Below are 24,080 nucleotides of genomic sequence, written 5' to 3' on the forward strand. Positions count from 1 at the left end.
TTTTAGTAGTCTTCTCTTTCCTTATTTACAGTGTGCATCCATCTGTTTGTCTGGCACTTATCTTGGTTGGTTATCTTTTGGGTGAAAAAGCAGTGATCTTCCTATGAGCTTGCACCAAAGTCAACGTGAGCATTCATCCATTTGTATAGTCTCACAGTACACACTAGCTCAAAACTGCTGCTGGATTTCCAGGGAGGAACACAATTATTTTTTTTCTCAAGGTAATGGCAACAAATATGTCAGTGTGGAGTAAACTGAGGCTGGTGTTAATAGGGATTTGTTGGCCCCTTGCGTGTAGGTCACTGCATTTTTTTTTTTAAGTTTTGTACAACTGTTATAAAAGTGCTTGGTTATTCCTAAACAAGCAATTAATTTGGGATAGAATTTATGTATTCTGTATAGTCGTTCACAGAATCACAGAATCACCCGGGTTGGAAGGGACCCCAAGGATCATGTAGTTCCAACCCCCCTGCCTAGCAGGGCCACCAACATACATATTCAGATCAGGTTGCCCAGGACCCCGTCCAACCTGGCCTTAAACACGTCCAAGGACGGGGCATCCACAACCTCCCTGGGCAGCCCGTTCCAGGGCCTAACCACTCTCCTAGTAAAGAACTTCCCCCTAACATCTAACCTAAATCTTCCCTCCTTCAACTTAAAACCATTTCCCCTAGTCCTGCTGTTGTCAGCCCTTTTGAAGAGTTTACTCCCCTCCTGGGTGTAGGTTCCCTTCAGGTATTGATAGGCTGCAATGAGGTCACCCCGCAGCCTTCTCTTCTCCAGGCTGAACAAGCCCAACTCCCTCAGCCTGTCCTCATAGGGGAGGTGCTCCAGCCCCCTGATCATCTTAGTCACCCTCCTCTGGACCCTTTCCAAAATCTCAATGTCTTTCTTGTACTGAGGGCTCCACACCTGGACACAGTACTCCAGGTGGGGCCTCACAAGAGCCGAGTAGAGAGGGACAATCACCTCCCTGTCCCTGCTGGCCACCCCTCTCCTGATGGAGCCCAGGATCCCATTTGCCTTTCGAGCTGCCAGAGCGCACTGCTGGCTCATATTCAGTCTCTCGTCCATCAGGACCCCCAGGTCCTTCTCTGCCGAGTCGTTCACAATATCACCATGCGATAATTGTCAGAACTACATAAGACAGCTTTGTTTAGCTGATTTTGTTTACAGCCATGATATGGAACAGCACGTAAACCCATTTAAAAGTATCTGGACGCTAGGAGCTAATGAACATTGCTGCCTTTCTAGAAGCTATGGAATTAAAAATGCCTTTTTCTAGCCTCTTTGTTTCCTTTCTATCTGATGATTTAAGTCAGTGTGGAAACAAGAATTCTTACTGTCTCCTGTTCTGTGATCCCTGTGGTTGTCTCCAAGAAATTCTGGTACCTGTTTCTTAGTGACTGTGAACACCACTGATGTTCTGTTCCTTTTTTAGCCCTGTGTCCCAGGTATAATGGCACTTCAGTAAGCCCAGACTTCCAGGTTATAATCTAAGTTTGTCTTTTGTTTTTCTGTTCAACACTTATGAAATAAAACCTTTCCTATCCATCCACTCAAATCTTATCGAAGTCTGTATCTTGCTTCTGGAATTCTTTACTTCAGTCTCCAGTTGCAAAGATGAGATCATTTTGACTGTCATCAGAATCTCTGGACATTTTTTTCTTCGAACATCTTTATTTTATCAAACTACTCTTCCTTTTCATGGCTTTTTTTATGCCTTATTGGGCATGCTTTATTCAGCAATAGTAAAGCAATGGCCAATTCTAATCAGTCAAGAAGGCAGATTACTATGAACAACTGCTATTTTCTAAGAAACTGGTTTCCCTGCATGCTTCAGGGTGATACTTTGTAAACATTCAGGGAACAGGGAACTCTCTAATTTCTTTCTTGTATGGGTTGGTGGGTTGTACAGTATTTATAGAAGTCTTGATAAATGGTAAGATGATGTATTAGATATAAGGTACTGTTCAGTGTAGTCTCATTTATGCATACAGTCTGTGCTTATTCAATGTATCTCCTAAGTGCCTTAGGACAGAAATCGCTTGTCCAGTGTTTATGCGCTCTGTAACAGAATGGTAACTTGATCAAAAGAGCTTTCAGGCATTACAGTAATAATTCAAGCTGTAAATACAGCTAGCTAGCTGTGTTTTAACAACCTAGGGGGTTTCTTCTTTCTGTGTTGGCACTTAGTTGAACATTTTGGGTTCCTCTCCTTTGGCCTTTTAAGTCCTAGTAACAGGCGAGTATGGAATAAACTTTCTAGAGCATTCCTTGAAGGGTTTTGATAACGTAAAAAGGGTCTTCTGTGGAAGGACCTGATGTTTGGGAGAAATTTTATACCAAATTTTGGGGCCAGCTGTTATCATTTAACATCTACTTGTACTCTACATTAGAAATATGATCACTCTAAGCACTACGTGAAGTCATACCTTAAACTGAACTCCTGTTGTGGAGGCTTTTGTTTCTTTCTGTGAATGTTTAAGATTTTCAGCATAGGTACCTTAGTCTGGGACCATACTTTTGTTGCCTTAGGCCTGAACTAAAATAGGATGAAATAGGATTATTATGAAACAAGGAAATCCTATTCCCTTCATCTTTGAACCTGACAGAAAGGTATACACCAGTATATTGTTTTACATGGGAAAATGGGGAAATGTACATGGGGAAATGTAAGGGATGGAAAAGTCATGTAGCACGGGTGAATGTGTTAAGAGCAGAAGCTAGGTTTCCATTTACAGACTAAAGTACTGTCTCCTGGTGCTTGCTTCCGTTTTAGTCCAATAATTACAACCATCAAGTAAGTTTACCTCTAAGTAACACAATTCTGTTATATTTGAAGTAATACTTTCTGACATCAAAATAATATAGTTCAGAACTAGATCAGAAAGGGAGGTACTTGAAGTCCAAATGTGGCAACAATTAGTCACAGCCTTGTTTCTATTACAAAGGAAGGAAGGGAGAGAACATCACAAGATTTGTTCTCTATACCTCTACTTTCTTTGTAAGTTATAAGCTGCTTGCCCATAATATTGTCAAATTCTTTGTCTTGTACATAAGTAGCAAAATCTATTTTTTTCTAAGAAATTGGAATTGTAATTTGCTGTTACTCCTGGTGAGGCAAGTTTGAGAAAGTTAATGATTGATCTTCATATGCATTTATAATATTTAGTTTGTTTTTTACTTCGCTTTTATCCTTGGAGGCTTGTCACTCTGGTAGATTTGTAAGGTGTAGTTTCGGAATAATTAGCATAAGTTGAGTTCAATAGGTTGTACCACAGCAACCTGTGCTAGGACCAGTGCAACTTGATGGCTCTTTGTACTTTGATAGAAATATTTTTACTAAGTTTTTCTGATATTCTGTATATTTTTTAAAAATAAGATTTGATGTTTCTAAACTAGAAACTTGCTGTTCAGCAGAATGCTCATGACAAGCCTATCTGACCTTAGCAGGGAACAAGTTACAAGATGGAATCGGAGTTTGCATGCGGCTGGTAAATGTTGTAGCAGCTTTTATTCCTGTTTTGCATATACCTCTCAGGCCTTCTGAGCTTTTGGAATGGCCCAGAGCAGCCAAGTGTAAGCACAGTCCCCAGCATAGTAGAGCTGGGTGGGTGGCCTCATGCTTGAGGCACTTCAAATTGCTGTGCTGTTTCCCACCTCTTCTGCATGATGTTAGTAATTGTTTGCAGTCTCTTCTCTCCTTTCTGAATAAGGCTTCGTAATCTGTTCCAAGGAAGTAAGAGGTTCTTATTCTAGCTCCTAGAATTTCAGATGCTCTGGGTCATTTCAGGCAGTCTTTTGTCAGGAACAGTTTCAAGATAGTGTGAAATACAGCATTCCTCTCTAGAGAGCTCCTTAGAAATCAAAAGATTTCTTCATGAGACTATAAAGGGGGAAAAAAGCAGGCATCTGATTTTTTTTAGAAATTGCTGGTTATTTTACATCTCTTCAATTTAGGAGGTAAATTGAAAAATCGTATTGATTCCCAGCCCTAAAATGAATAAGAAGGGTAGAATCCAGAAAAAATAATGGAAGCCAGTCATATGAAAAGAAGTGAAGAGGATTTTTTTTTTCTTGCACAATGAATTATTTGATGTGGAACTATGCCATAAAGAGATTCTTTTTAGATCATGTACTGAACAGCTATTGAAAAACAATCCAGCAATTAAATTGATAAGATGATTTGTTGTTATATCAGAATAAACTATAAAACAAACTGTGAAACATTAGCTGCTTCAGACTACAGAACAAGCACTTGGGAAGAGGAGGAATCTTTCGGAGCTGATTATTCCATTTGTTTTCATAGTAATGGTCCCTTTTTTCTGTGGTGCTTCTGATCATAGGTACAGTGAGACAGGATATCTGACTGGGTCAATCACTGATCTGCCCTGCTCTATCAGCTGAAGTGTTCATTTACATTTTTTTTTGACTGCAGCCTGACAGATTTGTATCTAATAGGAAATTTCCACAATATACTGTATTACACTTTTCTAGAGACTGATCTTAGATCCTGTCTGTTGATAGGATTTTATTTACAAGATTTCAGTCAGTGATACAGTATGTACATTCAGAGCATGCTTTGAGTTGCATCTCTAGAGAGATCTTTTATTATTAAACCCTTTTGAGGGTATCCCCAGTGGCAGCTCAATAGAGCAGGTGGCCTGCATGGCACCGGTGCACAGGGAGTCAGGAGCCTGTGTCTTATCAGAGCATATAATTTAAAAATCATTCAGCCTGTTTTTTTCTCTTGGGGAGATGATGATGATGACACAGGACTCATGCTAGAAACTAATTGTTAACTTGCAGAAGACGTCATTCAGCACAAATCCCAACAGAAAAGGGCTGGGTGATGGATTTTTCTGGATAGTGGGCCAAGGTGCCATTTGGTTTTTCATCTGATAGTTTTGTGGATTACCTCAGCACTTTCACTTTTCATGCTGAGTACCTGGCAGACTTGAAAAGAGATATTAAAATTAAACAATGTTTACAATTTCTGTCTGCTAATGTGTGTATTTCAAACTTGGAGAAAAGAAGCCGTTCCTTCCCTCTCTCTGGGATTTCTGACTGATAATCACACTTCTTTGAAGGAAAGCAGTGGCTGTGTGGAGGACTCAGTGTTAAGAAACAGTATCGAACAGGTAGGTAGTGCTATGGAAATAAATGTAAGATTGCATATGCATCTGTTATTATACCATAGCTAGTAGTGATTGTCTGCCAGTATTTGGCTATCACTGGACATGCAGCGGTGTCCTTCATGCCCTGGCATGAAATGCTGGTGAACTGAAGTGAGTTCAGCTTTTTACTTACACATAATCTATTCCTTTTTCTGCCTTCAAATATGTCTTCTAGCCCCATTGTCACTGGACCATGGAGCCCTCTGGGTTCTTCTAGCTTATGGTTTTCCCTCAGTCATCAGAGTAATCACACCAGTCAGTGAAATTATGAATTATCATGGCAATCACCACTTTCTTCTGCTTTACTTTTCTGAGCTGTCTTCTAGGTGTTTTCACTGTTACTTTGCTGCAACACAATTGGTTTTGGTTTCCAGAAATGGATGAGGAACACTAGTCTGCTATAGCTGTTATGGAGGTTTTGTAAGGAAATAATGGTAGACATGGCCTCAGAATGGTGGCATGCATGAATTGTGAATAAACATGAAAGGATTTATGGAAGCTAAAGAGTACGAAAGCTAACTCTGCTACATTCAGTAGATCTTGTCCAGTGAGAAGTGACAACTCAAATTTCCTCTGGCTACTGTACCCAGGAGGAATCAGCATATTGATACCTCGGTATTTCTTTTCTTCAAATCCAGTTCAAGGTTTTCTTAAACAAACAACATGGGAACTAGAAGGGTGAAGATTTTCATGCAAAATGTTCCCGTTGTTCATGGGTCTGAGAGGATTTGATTTTTGGTGTAGTTTTTACAACTGCCTATTGCCTCATTGCCTGATAGCTCATTAAGAGCTAAAATGTAGCACTTGCAGCAAAGCCTGTTTATCTATTTCTGTTCCTAGCAGCCCTGAGTGGTATTGTAATTTAGTCAAGTCAGTCAGTTTAAGCCTAGTGTTATTTTCTCTGAATGACAACACTTTTCATGTGATTTTTAACTCTTCCAAATACATGCCTTTTTTTTTTCCTCTATTAATTTGAACTTGAGCCTAGCAGCATTTGAATGCTGTGAAATGCATAACATTTCTAAATCAGTTCACTTCCTGGGATGTCTTGTGACTAGCTTGGAGTTGGTAAAAAATGGTTTTGAATTTCCTGGATCCTGTTCTGGACTTTCAGATATTCCTGAGCTCAGGGTGTTGTTGCCAGAGGAAGAAGCTTATGGCCAGCAGAGAGCATGAAATGAGTCAGTAGAAAACTGAAAAGCAGCTGGGCTAAAGCAAGCAGTGAATATACTGTGAAAGAGGAAGATATGGATAAGAGAAGTAATTAAAGTAAATGTCTTTGATTCATGCGGAGGAAAGAATTAGAGGTGACTGTAGAGCTTTTCTTCTGTGCCTAGAGACTACAAACAGTGTATTGCTGCTCTTCCATAATTCTGCTTTCCTGAGGTTATAATTTTTGCCTAGGAGCACAGCTTCCAGTGTTTTTCTTGTATTTGTTCTTACAGACTTCTTACTTGGATTTCTAGAAATTGCAGAAGTCTTCTGTTGTTTTACCAATGAGAACATTAATCTTAATTTACTTAATGTGTAAATCAAATAGTATTGCTCAGTCATAAAAAAGCATGAATCTTCTTGTGGAAGCCTTCAGTGTTGGTAATTTGTTACATCAAGAGCAGCACTTATCTACATGGTAAAATGGTTCAATAAGAAATCTTACGATTAGAAAACACTTAAATTTATTTTGATTTCTAAAATAAAGACACATCTCTGAACAAATAAATATAGAATATCCTGGTGTGAGCTTCTTTTCTCCAGATACATGTTATGAAGATTGTTGACAGAAGTTAAATTTAAAAGTTCAGTTTTGCTTCAGTGCTCAGTTACCTAGATGACCTGCTGTCAGTCTTGTTTCCTCCTTTGGAGGTGAAAGAAGGTGTACTGATCTTCAAACAGATCTGTGGGCCTCTCTGTAAGGTATGCCAAGTTGTGTTCTGGGTGGATTTATTTGTCCTGACTTGCATAACCATGCTACATGTATCTCAACATTATTAGCCAAAATGAGTATAGGGACTTACATAATCATTACACGATTATTTTTCAGTAACTGTTCTGTAAATATGTAATTCTCTCTCTACTCCTAATAACTCTTAATCCCTTTGTTTCTATTGGCTCTGGGCTCAGATTTTTCCATGGCCTGCATGCCCTGGTCACTGATAAAACTTGAAAAAAATAGTGACTTTCAAGATTCACCTGCTTTGCTCTCAGCTGTTAAATACCAGCTGCCTCCGGAGGCAAGGGAGGCTGCATCATGATGCTCTGTTTTATGGGAATTCAGACATTGCTTCTGCCTGCATGCCTTCTGAGAAGTACTCGTTCACCTTTAGAAACATCTCATACTTAGCTGCATGCATATATTCAGTGCAGACCTCTCCACCTTACTTCTCCCTTTGTTTTATTCTCAAGAGTTATTGAGCAAACAGATTTGATCTAATTTCTGTGTGTTATGAGATAATGAAGATTACTGCTTCAGATAGTGTGGTGAGAATGTCTGATGATTCAGGCTTTCTTGGTCCTCTGCAAATGTGGGAAAGGCATGAAGAGATTGTTTTCCTTTTTGATACAAGCAGTTAAAAAACTTTAGTGTGCTTTTTGTTAGAACATGCCCTTTTTTTCTATCCCAGTGTTTGATTCCAACATCTGTGGGACTTGGTGGTCAAAACTTTCTCAAGCTGCATCTGTTGAAGGAGTAACTTAAACTAGTAAAGTCTCCTTCAAGTACTCTTGACAGTATCATCAACTTCTATGTACAGTTAGCTTTCAAGTTACATTCTAGTATTAAAGACAGTAGGAATTTATTCCTTTAAGCCTTACAAAATACTTGAACATCATTTTTTCAGTAATTAGCTTCATGAGTCAGTGCCTGGTCTTAGGTCTTGACACTTTTGGCATGTGAATATTTTGTGCATGTGTATTTGACTTTGGCTTTATTCCAGAGTAAATATTTTAAGCTGCTAGTTGTGTGGAGGTTTTGTGTCTTCAGTCTGAGACTAGGGGGCAGACATAACCAGCATGGAGAGAAGTGAACTGTATAAACCACAATTAGAATTGCCGTGCACAGGTGTCTGAAGATCTTATACAATTGCCAAGCTATTTGTTTCTCAAATGAGAGGGGCTCTGGGAGTGTATCTTGGAGAATAAAGGGAACAGAAGGCCTTCCTTTTGGATGTTACATATTTTATTTTGGTTTTGAATTCTAGCTTAAATTCTTCCAGACTTGATGCATTTGATATCTGTACAGAGCCAGCATAATGAATAGTTGAAAGTGACCTACAGTGCCTGGTGACAGAATTTGTAACTGCTTTCAGATAGGAATCAGCATTTAGGAGTAACAGTTAGGTCTTGTGGTTTAAAAATTAGAATGCCAGCCTTCAAAGTAAGATGTCTTGCAATGTTATTAAAGGGCAGAGGTTATAGGTGAGTTCTGTTGCACATGCTTGAGCCTCCTTTTGGGAAGGGAGGCATCTTAAATGTCTATGTTAGTCATATGCAGAGTATTACTGCAGTGAAAAAACAGTGAGCAAACAGCTCGCAGTACAAGACACATGATGCATCTGCAGCCACGATGCTTGCTGTGCTTTTTGCAGTTAAATGCACAATATTTTTTTTAGCTCTGTATGCTCCAGTGTGTCAGATCTGTATGCCTGGGATGTGAGGTTCCATTAAAAAATAAATAATAATCACAGCCCCCTCTCCCCCCACGTACTCTCATTTTCTATAATATGGTAATGATATCACCGTAGCAGTAATTACGGGTCATCTTCATTTCTTTCATCTCTGCTGGTTCTGATGGCTTCATTCCTTTGACTGAGAAGATTTGGCTCTGGGTGCTGTGATTATTTTGTTAAGCATTATTCGAATAGACAGGAGTGAGAGAAATTAATCAATCCAAATGCAATTAGCATCATGTTTAACCCAGTGATGGACGTCTCAAGGTGAAACAGCCAGGGGAGTTTCAGACATTATTATTCAATCCAGTGGCTCTTATCTAAATTATAATCAAGAGGTTTTTATTGGCTTCGCAGTGGGAAGATGTAACTCTTTCCCTGCTTTGGGGGTCAAAGGGATCAGGTCTTTGGCCTCACAGGATGTTGGCTGTGTCCAGTTCCTGCAAGTGGGAGATGCTGTAGGAGTATTGTTTAATATGTGGGTTGTCTGGGACAAAATATCCTCACATCCCAATGTTTGTGACCTAGAATGTAAGTTTAGAAGCTCTTTAGACATTAGCAGGGATGTTGCTGCCCCTTGCTTTAAATATTTTCATTGGCTTGCTTTGCCTATCTGTGTGTTAATGAGTGCTGTGGTTTTTGGCATTCATAGCCCTTTACACATCATTGTTTGCAACTGAGTACAAACAAAATGGTGCTGCCTTGCAAGGTGGGGAAATCTGATTAAGGAAACAAGGCAATTATGTTGTAAAGGATTTTTTTTTTTTTTTTTTTTTTTTTGAGGAGGGGTGGGAGGGTGTATAATTTTATTGCTTATTGGTACCAACAATGGCATATTCAAGAAAATCTCAATCTGCGTGCAATAAATCTGTTATCACCCAGGAGGAGAATTCTGAAGGAGCTCAGCAATCTCTCAGCAAGCATAGGATAAAAGACCACTACTGTGAGTGGAAAGAAAGGAGATGAAAAGAGGTCTCCTCGGGATTTTGTGGTTCAAGAAAGGAGTTTGACTCCACTTCTTAGGGCTCTAGTCCAGCCATGTCCAATCCACGGGCTGTGTGTGGCCTGGCCCTACCTCAGATATGCATGCACTGCTCACAACAACCACTTAACAGCACGTAACTGGCACTACCTGGGCTGAAACCAGGCTGTGGGCAGGACTCAGTGCAGTGCTAACTTAAGTTACTGCTAATAATTGTATGCATTTTGATACACTGCCTGAACACAGTCCTGTTAACAGCAAAAAAAAAAAAAAAAAAAAAAAAGCAACAATGCTTTCGTATTTTGATATAGGAATTTGAGAGTAGTCTTCAAGGTTGCAACAAAAAATCAATTTATATTTGCAACTTTGTTTTCAGTTGATATAAATATATCACCTGTGAACTTTCAAATGGAATTTGTAGATTTGCAATCAGGTATTCAACTCAAAAATTTGACTGTGTCTCTTTACCAGACTTTGATAAGACCTATCTTAGTAGAGAAAAACATCCCTCACTTCGCAGTCGTGCCTTGTTTATGTCACCAGTTTTGGCAGTATGTGCGTTTTGTGAACAGTTGTCAAGGATCAAGTACAGGAGGAGTAAAATTTCATCAAAAATTTCCAATGAACCCCTTGAAACTTCACTAAAAAATTGCAGCTGCTGCCATCATTCCAGGCTGGTGCATTGGTTTCATGAAAGTGAAGGCAAGTATCCCACTAGTTTTATGTTTTTGTTGTTCGTTTTTTGTCTGCTATTTAAAAAAAAAAACAAACAACCCTGAATACTAGAATGTTTTGTTTCTTACGTGATAACTATATTGTATATTTTATGAAGGCTGCTCCAAAAGTAATGCCTCCTGTTTTATTATGTTAGCCCATGATGTCAGAGGCAGATGTTGGCGGTACATCAGTAGAGGTTGAACGCTTCCACCAATATCCTGTTATATTCTGTTTGCAACAGATGTGGCAGTCTGGCAGAATGGCACCTGATGTGGGAGTGTGCATGACACAGGTGACACAAGCACAGCAAAGTGGTGGTGGTGCATTACATCAGTGGTGATGACAGAATCAATGGGTCACCTCTGCTGGTGCTGATTTTCAAGAGTGATGCATGTAGGCTCGTGTTCATAGCTGGCAAGAATACACAGTGGTGATGGTTGTGGTGATTGAAAAATAGTTGTGTAGCTGAGAATTTGCTCTATTAAACAGTGTTATTGTGCTCTTTGTATCTGCTATAATTGATGGTAATAAAACAGGCATTATTTTCAGAACTGCCTATGTTCATGCAACCCAAGGCAATTCCTCTTTGCTCAGTGCGGCCCAGACAAGCTGAAAGGTTGAACACCTGTGCTGTGGGCAGTATTCACTGTACTGTTCCAGCAGATTGGAACTTTGTAAGTCTCTGCTGTTTACCTCTTTCAGAGATAACTGCTTTCATTGCATACTGGGAGGAGAAATGTATGTGTTTTACCTGCTTTGATTCAAAGCAGGCTTTCTGCAAGCCCTCCTTCCTTAGCTTTCCAAACAAGTTATGCTAGACTGTCCTGGAGCTGAAGTGAGGATAGATTCTGCCATCTTGTTCACCCAGGGAAGGAAGTAATGCTTTGTACTAAGGATGATGTTCATATTTCAAAATAGTGTAGCAAGTGTTAACAGAACTCATCTTTCGGAGCCCAAATTCTTGCACTCTTGCTGACTTCTTTTGTATACATCTGTGCCTCACTTATTGTCGAGACGTGACCCCATCTGTAAGATGGGAATTAAATCACCATATGTCTCAGGAATATTATGAAGTTAGCAAAGTAATTGGAGTGGGCATGGTCGGTGGTTGGTTTCTAGGGGTCTGGTTTTCCTGCATATGTGTGCGTTGAGCCTGGGAGTCAGAAATGACTTGGAGATGGAGATCTCTGTGGATCACTTTCTCTGATGGCAGCAGTTTGGATTATGTTGGTTGGCTAATAATATTCTCTTAGTCTTGGCCGATATAGACCTCATTATCTTCAAAGAGCTGTTTAACACTAATGTCAATCTTAACTTGTTTATTACTGTTTTTAGAATGCCTTTTTGCCTTCACCTTGGTGAGGGAATTTATTTCCCTTCCAAATGCAATAAAGGTTGAAAGTGATTTGGCTTTGCTGTTTGCTCTCACAAGTCTCAGAAGCAAGAATCCCACATTAACTCCTGGGCAGAATCCTTCTATGTGCCTTTTTGTCTATCCTGCCAACTAGGAAAAATAATTGTCCTCTTATCCTAACATTGTGTTAAAGGACAAAAGAAATAATTGCTGCAGCTTTATACCCTTGTGACAGAGGAGTTAACCTAGACTTGTGTTCTGCTGTCTTTCTGCAGTTCGTGTTCTTTTCCCTGAACTGGTAATTTACACTGATAGCTCTTCACAAATAAGGCCTCTTAGTTTTGTTGTGTCTGTAGTGCTAAGACACAGCAGTTTGAAAATGCATGATTGATACTTTAGAGGAATCCATGTTGAACGTCAAGTCCCTTAACTATTGTAAGTACAACTGCGTGGAACTGAATGAGGGGAATGTTTTAATTGAGCAGCTAACAAATTATGACAGTGCCCCAAATAACATTTTGGTAGTCAAGAATGTAGCATTCGAAGTGTGATACTACAGGGCTTAAAACATGTTATGTTCACGTGACGTTAATTGTACGTCTGTTTGTTTTTTTTTTTTTAGTAGCAAGGCATTGAGATATCAACATGGTTATGTTTTCAGGTTGGAGGAGAAATCCAGTCAAAATTGCCCAAGAGGCAGAGAAGTGCATCTTTTGAGGGCTGACTTCATTTTAAAATGTCTTTGATTTGGAGATGCTCAAAGGCTTTGTTTTGAGATACGCCCAGAGGCAGTAAGCAGTGGAAAGTGTGATTATGATCATAAATATAGTTTGTCTCGCATCTTGTTCTTAGTCTTTGTCACCAAGTCTGCACTTCTGTATTTAAGTATATGCTATATTAAGAACATGTGTATGTATGTGTGTTGCTTAGGGATTCTCCTGGATGAAAGTTTCTTATATAAGTCACTATTTTTGTTGCTGACTTTATAGCAGTAAATCCTCCCGTTATTTCCTGGCTCTCCAAACCTAATGACACAGCTTGTCCTGTGCTGCTGTATGTATGAGAAGGCTTTTTATGGGAAGCAATCAGACTGGGCCCAGATCTCCAGTGCATTGTTTTTTCTTCTTATTAAATTGTCATGAAGGAATATATGGAACAGCAGATTTCATTATCAGTGGAGGAAAAAAAAACGTTGAGTCCTTGTCATTTGATTAAAAGTTACTTAACCTTTAAATTGCTACAGATGTAAAGATAACTCTGAGTTTTTAGTATAATCGCTTCCAAGTTAAAATCAGGAAAATCTTTGTGTAATGAAACCCATATGTCATAGTGAAAGGATGCAAAGCACTGGCAGAGTGGGCTGCTCTCGCAGGAGATCTGCACCCAATCTTGTTAACCAAGACTGCTTTTGGTAATCCCTCATCTCCTCACTTGTAGGAAATCAATCTGTACTACTGACTCTTTTCAACTAGCAACCACAAAATTTACTGCGAAGAAGCAGCTTGAGGGCAGTTGTACTAGAAAAGGACCCCAGGCAACAAGGCTAAATGCGGGATTGAAGGATTGAAGTTCTAAAGAAGAGATTATATTAAACCTTATTCTGTTCCCCTATCAAGTAGAAATCTCTCCTTCTCCTTTCAGCCTCAGACTTTACTGTCCAATACCTGTTCCTGAGATCTGCTTCTCCCCAGCAGCAAATTTAACTCACAGGGCACAGCATTCTCTATTAGTTGTAACAGCCTGAGACCATTTTACAATAGTTATCTTTTTGAGAGTCAATTCAAGCACTCAACTTCCATTGTAACCAGTGCTGATAACATCTTAGCATTTTTTTTCTATGGTCTTCAGTGCCCTCTCCTTCCTCCCTACTATGTGAGATTAATTTGTATCCAAGCTATTGCGATCATATCCATTGTTGATTTTCTATTGTAGTAGATGCACTGCTAAGGCAAGGCTGTAAATTGTCTCTTGACACAGAGATTCATGATTCTGCTTCGTGCTGCACAGCCTCTGTAGTAGCTGTCTCCTAGTGCGATGAAACCTGTGCTGAAGCCCTTTTTCCACTACAAGTCTGTAGTTTAAGCAACCATATTAAAGAAAAATCCCTAAGGTTTTTACTACAGTTCTGTCCAAACTTGTAATTAAAAAGTCCACCTCTAGCTGCCATACAGCGTGCTTCTACTGGTCCCTTGGGTAGTGGCTTAAGGTGGGTTTTGTTGTCCCAGTCTGTGTTGGTATTTAGAATGTGGGTGATGGTGTCTTACTTCACAAGCTCTTTCTTTTTCTAGCAAGCTCCAAAAGGCCCAGTTGGAAATGATTCCTGTTTCTAAGAATTCATTCATCAGAAGCAATGCTGAGCAGCAGAGTCAGTTTAATATTTGAGGCTTTTCTGTGCGAAACCCAAGCTGAAGACACTTCAGTGCAGATCTGAGAGGAACAAAGGGGAAGGAATAGCCAAGACGTTTGAACACAGCACCGTGTAATATGTATTTGGCCTGTGTTTACGAGGAATACATTGAACTGTGATCCCTGGGCAGACAAGAGAAGCAGCTGAAGCAGAGAAAACAAGATTGTCAGTGTTCGTGGAAAGTTGCCCTTAGCTTGGCTGGGATTTGTTTGTGGTATGAGGATGTTATTTCCTGGCCATTTTCATACATACACAAAGATGTAAGGTCCTTTCTTTCTGTTTGGCATCATATCTTTAAAAATAAAGCCCTGTTGCAAGGCTGAGTATGTGAGGAGAAGAGGAATACAGAATAGCAGAAGGCTGTCTCCTGCTCCTAATGGGATTTTGTAGCAGCATGTGCGAGTTTGTTTCAGAAGTCAGAAATGAACAGATGTTGGTATAAATTACCTCTGTGTCTGATGTCTTGCAAATTAAAAGCGCGGTTGGCATCACTAAACAATTTCACCAGGTTGGGGGGGGAAGCGGGCGGTGATTATTGTAGCAGGTCGGTAAGAATCTTTAAGCTGCAGCAGAACAGGATAGCAAGGATAAAGGAATGAAGAATAAAATGAGAGGTCTGTGAATTAATCAGAAATGTTAACATCTCAGATGACAAGTGAACAGGAGGGCACGTGTTCTGGAGCAACCCCCAACCCACAGTAATTTTGCTCAGCGCACAGAAGGAGTCTTTGCTCTCTGCCTGATTTATAGGGTGCAGCCTCTGTAGGGAACAGAATTGTCATGTATTCGTATATCTCCTATATGGGACTTGCACTCAGGAAAACTTTCTGCTCAATCAGCAGTAGTTCAGCTTTGTGCTTTCTCCATAAGAAGTGCTTCAAAACCATGCACTGTTGCTGGTGCAAGGCGGGGAGATGTCTTAGAACTGTTGGTGAAAACCTTTTCCTACCTGACACATTCAGAAACTTGCATTTTTATTTAATCACATTCTTTGTGCTAGACAACTTAGTTCTTGACAATATAGCAGTCTGTTTGCTGCCCTTCTCAGCGCCTTCTACCGGTGTGTCTCTTCAATAACACTGAAAGACATAGGCTATCTTGCAGGCAGGGAGGTAAAGATACAAAGGAATAAATGACATTTGTGGTAGCTCACGCTGATTCAGAAGCAGATTTGAGAGTGGATCCTAGATGATAAAACTCACAGCTGATGGCATGAACCACGTGAATAACACAGCGAGCTGCAGTAGCTGTGTGGGGCATGTTCCACTTGTGGCGATGGGCTTTGTAGCCTCTGAGTGTCTCAGTGTGCCAGGCACTTTGTAACAATACTGTTTTACATGTCTGCACCTCATGCTATAATTTGAGTTTCTAAATTGGAATGTAATAACGTAAAGAATAGGTTTCAAGACACCATTTCTAACCTTTATAGCTAAAGTAACAAAATACCTTAACCTGATGGTGAATATTCAAGTATTTTAAGCTAAACAAACACTTATATTTCAGTTCTATTCAAATAGATAACAAGTAATACTGAGTAAAAAGTTAACATCAGCAACACACTCACCTCATGTTTTTTTATGCTAATTGTCATTGCTGTTGTTCCTCTCAGTAGAGAGGTCAGGAATTGAATGGAGAAAGTGGGAAATTAATTCCCATCTCTGCCTTTCAGAGTCTCTCTAGGTTAGGCACAGGGAGATGTGCATGCTCTCATCAATCCTGTGAATAAAAACATCCATGTTTTGATGGCTGTCAGTCCAGCACGAAGCTCACACTTTTACGTAAAAGAAATGATGGAAAGCTCCAGTGGGGAAATTGTCTCTCTCCAGGACTCTTGTCACTAATTGTGCTGTCCTTGATGCATTGCATTGAGTTGTGAGACAAAGATGGTATGTGAGTTGCTTTGCCAGTTTGTGAGCTCCTGTTCACAAGTCAGAAGCATCTCATGCAGGAAAGTGGCTTTGTAAACCCTGTGTAATACAGCTACCAGAGATTGATGGTGCCAAGAGAGATGTATAAACCTTGCCTTGCTGTATTAAACATCGAAGGAATGACAATGCAGAGAGAGTGAGAAGACCAAAGCTCTATAAACTTTAGTTTATTACACCATCCATGGATGAACTCTGTTGGGGGGAATATAAACCCTGTTATATTACTGTACCCAGGGATTGACACTACTGAGAGAGAATGCTGTGTGATTTCTGTTGGAGATCGTTGCATCCAGGGACCAGTAATCCTGAAATGGAGAGAGTTCCATAATCTCTGATGGGATTATAACATCCAGGAACAATTACTTTGAGACAGAGTGATGGAGATGTGGATTATACCATTCAGAGATGGATGGGAATAGAGATAGAAGTGGAATCTGCTAGAGAATAATGCAGTAGGAATAGAAAGCTGAGATTTTATGTAACAAGGAAGCCTTTGGGAGTTATTGCTGAGTTTAGAAAAGTTTCAGGCCTTGCCTGCATTTTTAGATTGTCAGGAAATTGGGCTGTAATGCAGATATATTTACCTTTCATTTAAATAAAGCAAGTCCTTATTCTTAGTAGAAGCATAATTAAATGATTTTCTTACCCTCTGGTTAAATGCTGTAAAATATACAACTATGTTTGGATTTCTTGGATTTCTTTCAATATTAATCTTTTTTTTCCTCCCTTGTGGTTTCAGCTAGAGAAATGACTCGGGGCAAGTTCCTGAACATCTTAGAGAAACCCAAGAAGTAACTGCAGCATCGGAAGCTGGGACAATAAAGTATCCTGACTGGATCATATTATGTACTATGGATCCAGATGAACCCCAAGACTTCTAAGAAGTACAAAGCTCTTGCTGTAGACCCTCAGAAGCAAGCACCTCTTTTACTTCCACAGCTCTTCTCTTTGCAGGAGAGACATACTGCATACGCAGGTTACTAAGCCTGTGATTAGGTGCGTTGGAATTCAGACTTCTTCCTGCCTTAAGATACCCAAATGGAAGGATTTGACCCTGCCATGCAACAACAAAGTCACCTGATGGGTTGTTTTTTGTATTTTTTAGTCAGTTATTCAAAGTGTGCCCCCATCATGACCTTACTGGATTGCTCTCGAGTGGCAGCACCAGTGTAAAGTACACAGCAGTTCTTCATGAGACTGGCCAGCATGCATCCTGTTGCATTGGCCCTCTTGTGTGTCTTGTACATGCATTGGTTTCCTACACACAAATTCTGTGTTGAATGACTGGACAACAGTTTGGGGTGCAGTCTGAGACAGATAGCAGTGGTTCTGCAGAACATTTGCTTTTAGTGTAGAAATTGAGTGCAGTCTGCATTAGATTCCAGTTGATCTCTGCTTTCAGAGAAATGTGCCCAGTACCATAAAGAGGATCTTCAGTCTGTTGGTCCTTTCACTTCCTATGGCTTGTACAACTATTGTGTGTACTGAGAGCTTACAGTGCTACAGTTTTCTAGTGAAATCTGGGCAGACAGATATAGGGGCTATGAAGCCTTACTATACCATGAAGGAAATAGCTGCTATAGCAAGTTGAGCATATACACAGAGAAACAGCTTTGTCTGCTCTGCAATTCTCTATTTGCTTCGTACAGAGCTAGAAACAGAGGAGAGTTAGAAGGTTGAAAGGCAGTAATGCTCATTTTTGGAGTAAACTCCTGAGCAGGCTTGTGAGCCCCATTGTGGGGATACTCTGCTTAAATGGAGTCTTCACACTTCTAAAAGTAGCATTTTTTTGGTATTTTCATTACTTGGAAAACTGGGATCTCAAAATTAGGTTCACCTGCAAAAACAAAATTCTGAAGGGAGAATTTTATGTGACCCAGTCTCTTAGCACACAGTTCTGAATTTCTCTCATTTTATAATTTAATGCATTGTCTTTCTGTTAATGCACTTCTGCATTGTCAGCCCTAAGAAGTTGAGAAGCATGTTTGGATTTTGTTTGCAAGAACTTTTTCATCCTATTTTTCTAGGAAATAATAGTTTAAGTGTTAGTAAACTATGATCTTTCTAGGGTAAAGCATAGTATTATATATTGGATAAAGAATAGGGTTTCTTTTCCATTTAAAAATGTTACTTTTAGCATCCATGCTTTTCAAAGTCTGTCATTTCCCAGGCTGATAATCACATGTGAGAGGAGAAATGTCTTGGAAATAGTACTTGTGCCTCGTCGTTAACAGGTTGCCCTTAGAGCATTGCAAATGTCTGTCTTTGCAGAGAGAGACTGTTTTCAGTTACATGTGTGATAAAGGAGATTTTTAATCAAATAGACTCCCCTGATTTTTTTCTTAAGGTGACTGTGGTATTTTAGCTTGAAGTCTGTGGTTATGGTTGTTATCACTGAAAACCAGGCTTGTTTTGGACAGCTCCAGTTCACTAAATTTAAGCAGTTAAATCCCAAATCCCAGGAAGGTCACACACAAATACTGAATACTTAGGAATTTCAGGAGCGTGGTTTTAAACTTAATGGATTTACTTCCCTACTTTAGTTTACATAACAGCATGCTTAACAGGAACTCCATCCCTTGAGAACATGAGAGATGAGACATTGCAGTGAAAAGAGAAGCTAAGAATGACTGTTCAGAGACAAAAGTTGCTGGTGCAAGCCAATGCTAATGTAGTTTTAAAAATTATACATTTAAAATGCAATTGTAAGTTTGTATACTATGTATAGTATGTATACACACTGCATAATGGGATACTTGGTCTGAACGACTAATACGAGTTTGTGCATTTCATACAGGTTTGTTTGATCCAACACTTTAAGAAATTGAGATCTAAAAGGAAGAGGAATGTAGAAGATATCAAAGCCTGTTTGTTTTCTAGTGTATCCAGTAAGAAATGTCAGGCTTTTAGTAGTTCTTAGTAACATACATGTCTTTTAAGAACAAACAAAAAGCCTTTACCACGCAGTACTTATTGTCTGTAGGGCAGCAAATAATATGTGCCTTAGAACTGTATTTATTGGCTTTGTATTTTGTCATCTGTAGAGATCAGCCAATGCTGCATATTTTTATTGGTAATACGTATACGTATTTTGTATGATAGCTGGAGAATTGTAATCTTTACTGCTCTGTAATCTGGTAACAAACAAATGCAGAGCTCAAAGAGTAGCCTGAGTTTCCAGAAGAGCCCTCTGGGATGCAAAAGCTGTTGGCTTAGTCACCTGGGCAGTTCTCTTTCTTAGGCTCTTCTTTACTGTTAAGTTGATAAGACACTTGGCTCATCACCAATTCAGTTTTCAACCTGTGACTACTTCATTCCCATCAGTAAGTAAATAGTTGGCAATATCCAACTGGTACTGGGAGATTTTCATGCCCTCTTGAACCACCATTTTTTTCCTCTTCAGTGACGTCCTTCCCAACATCACTGCAGCATCTATCTATATAATAACATCTGGGTGACTTTATATTGCTGGTAAATTTCTATATTTTAAAACGACAACCACAAATTTTGATAAATGATGTGAATGAAGAGTGTAATAAGATCAAAATTCAGTAATACTATTTGAGCTTGTGCAATGCTTTATGAAGTATTTTCATGTGTTGGTATGTTGGATGTTACTGTCAGTTCTCGGAAATGAAACCTATGGTTTTAGTTCCTTTTAAATGCTCTTGTTGTATTAAATGCTAATAATGTGAATGCTGTTCACTTCATTTTTGGAGTATTCAGTACTTTACAGTTTAATCCAATTCAGAATAAATTCTTGTTCTATTAATTGATATAATCATAAAAATCTTGTTGCGCTTTACATGGAAGAGGGTAATATTCCATTAAGCTTAGTGCTTTGCCATTACAAAATGGACAGTTTTGGAACAATCCTACAACCTGCAATTTCTCAGTTTTTCTCAACAACTCTCTTAGCAATAACAGGTAAGTAAGATTGGCTAATCCAACTCAGAGGTGATATTTAAACCATATTCTTTTATCTTATTGTGGTGTTACATAAAAATGTAATGTGCTGTTACAAGGCAAATCACAAACCTGTCTGACCTGTAATCATCTTGTTTTAAACAGTTGTGGATGCATAGGAAAGAATATACACAAAAGATTTGCGCATAGATTTTGCTTTAGGTTAGCCTATCCAGCAACCTCTTAGTGACGTTTCAAGCTAGTTTGAGCCAGGTATGCAGTAGGCCCTACTGCCATTCATTTGTTTTAGTCCTAATTTACTTGTACTTGTGGCTCCTAAAATGCCCTATGGGAATGAATTCCATCTTTCAGCGGTGCAAAGAAAAGTTTTTGTTTTAACATTATTGTTTGTTTTTAAACCTACTTACATGATAACTTGATTTTGAACCTTTCATTTCTTGTATTGTCAGAAACAAGTGGCTTTTGGTTTTGTTTTTAACCTGTCTCTGTTCTATTTGTGATTTTTTTTTTTTTTTAATCTGTTACATTTTTGTTTCTTGGCGTTTGTCTTCTATTACATCCTTTCATTGATGCCTTAAGAAAATATGTGGAGTGTTCAGACTACAGGCATGCTGTGGAGGTAAGTAGTAATGATGATTTCTCCACTGTTTTCTCCCACATCAATATTGGCTAAATCCTGCTTTGTATAGCTGTAAAAACAGGGTCATCACTTAGCTGCATGCACAGAGACTGCAAATCTGATCTCATCCACTTCATTTTCACCTAAGGCAACTTGTCTTAAGTAAACAGTGCTTTTTTTTCCCAGCTGTGAAAACAGTTGTGCCAAACACTTCATGATGAGGAAGTGATTCTAGGTATTTCATCAACCTTTGTGGTATGTTTAAAAAAAAAAAAAAAAAAAAAAAGTGCATCTTTTTTCTATGGTCTGAAAGCTTGGTCTGTTATGGTACTGAATTTGCAGCAAGCTTGCATCAACGTTTTTGGTAATACATTGAAATTAATACAACTTTGTAGACATCCACGATCAAAAGAAAAGGACAACTTGCAGATTATGAATACAGAAAATCCTTTGGCTGTGTCTACTTTACTCTGTTAGTAAAGTCAGCAGTCACTCAGAATATCAAAGATGTAATCTTAATTGAGGCATCCACATATTCTGACATTTTCTTGGAGTTCCTTTCAGGATGAATCCCAGGCACCAAGGGCACTCCAAAAGGAAAAACGATTGTATCTTGGAGTGAGCTGTCTGCGTATGATAGGCAAATTGTATCATGTGACAGTAATTCCCCTCCTTAGTTTTGTATGCCCATTTCATAACCCTAACCCTGTACTGGCACCTTTTAACAAGTGTCATCTCATTACTCACTGGATTGTTGACAAAGGCAGTGACTAGCACAGGCCCTGTGTCTGTGGGACAAGTAAGTGTAAGTGGGACAAGTTGCCAGCCTCTCTGTTTTACAAAAATTGACTGTTCTTGCTGCTCATTTCCTATTTTGTAATTTCTTGTTGATTTACAGGAAGGTACAGGCTATTATTTCATGATGTTTCTTCAAGAGCCAGAAGGCTTTAGTAAAACTCAAAATTCTATCACAAGGTCATCTTTCTGTGCTTGTTAACATCTTGTACAATACACAGTAGTTGTGTGGAGAAAATATCTTCCACTAAATCTGTTCACATTTCCCTGTTATATGTGATGTATTATTGCATCTGTTTTGTTCTTCTTTAGACATCTCCCAGTTTTTGCTGAGTTACACGATTGATGCTAAAAGCTGGTGGTCTGTAGCTTGACCAGAATTGTTGTAGTTTGTAAGAATTATTGCCAATTTTGTCACCTGCCATTCCTCTAATAGTTCATTTATGGTAGAGGTTATGCATCACGTATTGTTTCATCGTTTTTTTTAATCCAGAGCTCTTCAGTGACCACCTGTTGGCTTCACACTCTTTTAGCATCTCACGGTGTCGAAAGTGAGGCATTCTCATGCTTCTAAAAAAAGTTCTAAATTGGTGTTGCAGGAGATGCATATTAGCCTCCCTTGTCCCAAAACCTTTTACATTTTCAAGGGTAGCTGCACACTGAGATGCATAGACACAAGCAGCACAACACTCACCTCTGGTTGTTAACGTAAAGTTCCTGGCAGGGAGAAAAAATGTACCTTGAAGAAAGATGAGCCTTGATATTTTTAAAAGGCAAGAAAGAGAAAAACAGTGTAAGGTGGAAGAAGGCTGGATCCTCTTGATTTTTGTGTTATGCTATGATTCTTGGAATCAAAGCTATTCTAGAACTATTATCTCTGCAAATCTACCCCTAAATCAATGCTTTCAACTTCTATCAGGAGGACATGAAATGCAAAACTTGAAGTGAAACGTTGCCAATCAATTCTAGTCTGTGTGAAGATATTCAAAAGCATAAGTAGTCAGAAGTATGTACAGTTTCTGAAATTGTGTAATCTGTACAGAATATGTGTAATATTGCCATGTTTAGGTTGTGCTGTATGTTCAGCATGAAGGGATCTCTTCACATTTTGACTGCCATCCACTGGAACTGCTGGTTTCTAGACTTGACCTTTTCTGCTGTGTCCCTTTCAGCAAGATGACCAACTTCTGCTAGCTGATGCATGCACAGAACAGGCGTTTTCTTGTTGGGTTTATGTGGTTGACCTCTGGCCTCCCTGCTGATTCCTATAATACCGATCAGTGACCAGTGAAGCCAGAACTCTCCTTGCCTGTCTCTGTTACAGACACCTCAGTATGGAACAGAAAAGAGGAAGAGGGGTGAGCTTTGAAAATGGTTACTTAATTGCTAATAGAAAAAAAATGGGCACTAAGCGTGACCTTGCACCTTATTTATTGATCAGACCTTGGTAGGGTGCAAAATACTTGACTCAATGCTGTATTGCTTGAAAGGCTGTCTCTATGACCAACAAATGATGAGTAGGTGCAATAATACAGGGTAATTAAATTTTGTGTTTTTAGGCATGTGGATGTGTGAAGGAGGATTCCCTTCCCAAAAATACCAGGCACATCTAACAACTCCCCTTGTAATCACAGAATCTTAAAGTGAGTTCTTAAGCATTAGAGACTCGCCATTTGACATCTTTCACTTCTCGCAGTACTCCAAAATGCAGCAGGTTATGTACAAAAATTCAGGAGGGAAGCTCATACGCCAAATCAGAATGAGAAACAAGAAACCTGCAGTGACCCAAGTGGTCATGGATGCTGAGGCTGCCTGGTTCTGTGACCTTCATTTTGTATTCCTCACCCTGTATTAAAGTAGCTTTCATTAGTTACTGCTAACTTTCACTGACTTATTTATACATGTGTGTATTGACTATCCTAAATTGCCTTGCAGGGTAATCACCTGCGCCTGACATTCTCTTGGATTCTACATGAATTTGTTTTTTCAGCTTGCCTTCCTGCCCACTGGGGTTTCTCTTCCCTGCTTAGTTCACCGAAGTCATAGCACTGTAAATCTTAAGGACAAATCCTTTCTGGTAAGATGCTGATTGGCAGGAGCAATCAGTCTGTAACCAGCAGCCCTGAAGGCAAAGGGATTCACAGGATCTGAGCATCTTTACTTTGAATCAGTTGAAGTATTTTGCTCAGAATGGACTTCTTGTTAAAAATTGTCGCTGGGGTTCTGGACAAAACGTTTTGCTGAAATGTATTTAAGATGATGGTGGCTTACTAAGAAAGTCAGAGAGAGTATGTATCCTCCCTTTACCTTGTTTTGATCAGGGAGTTTGAGCTCTGGTCTCCTACCCACCTCACAACATCTGGAAGTTCTCATATTCTTGATCATTTGGGGGCCATCTTTAGAAACCTGTCCTGTGAAAACTTGTATGTGTTCCTTTCCGGGGGAAGATGATATGTACTCCTTTTGTATCTGTACTCCAGGGCAGAGACATGGCACAGCCTCATCA

At 39.3% G+C, this 24,080-nt stretch overlaps 2 protein-coding genes across 2 annotated transcripts in view; one reads left to right on the top strand and one right to left on the bottom strand.

Moving 5' to 3' along the window:
• The window catches only part of ALDH6A1 (aldehyde dehydrogenase 6 family member A1), a 45,666-nt gene extending 33,533 nt beyond the window's left edge, over window positions 1-12,133 (bottom strand). The window contains exon 1 of the mRNA XM_048947258.1: window positions 12,130-12,133. The gene's annotated coding sequence lies outside the window, so the exon portion shown is untranslated. The remainder of the gene's footprint in view (window positions 1-12,129) is intronic.
• The window catches only part of LIN52 (lin-52 DREAM MuvB core complex component), a 41,708-nt gene extending 21,765 nt beyond the window's left edge, over window positions 1-19,943 (top strand). Inside the window, exon 6 of the mRNA XM_048947267.1 lies at window positions 16,973-19,943. Within this exon, the coding sequence (XP_048803224.1) occupies window positions 16,973-17,028 (56 nt within the window). The 3' untranslated portion in view covers window positions 17,029-19,943. The remainder of the gene's footprint in view (window positions 1-16,972) is intronic.
• Window positions 19,944-24,080: the final 4,137 nt, after the last annotated feature.

This window comes from Lagopus muta, chromosome 6 (genome assembly GCF_023343835.1).
Source record: "Lagopus muta isolate bLagMut1 chromosome 6, bLagMut1 primary, whole genome shotgun sequence".
In the NCBI taxonomy this organism is placed as follows: domain Eukaryota; kingdom Metazoa; phylum Chordata; class Aves; order Galliformes; family Phasianidae; genus Lagopus; species Lagopus muta.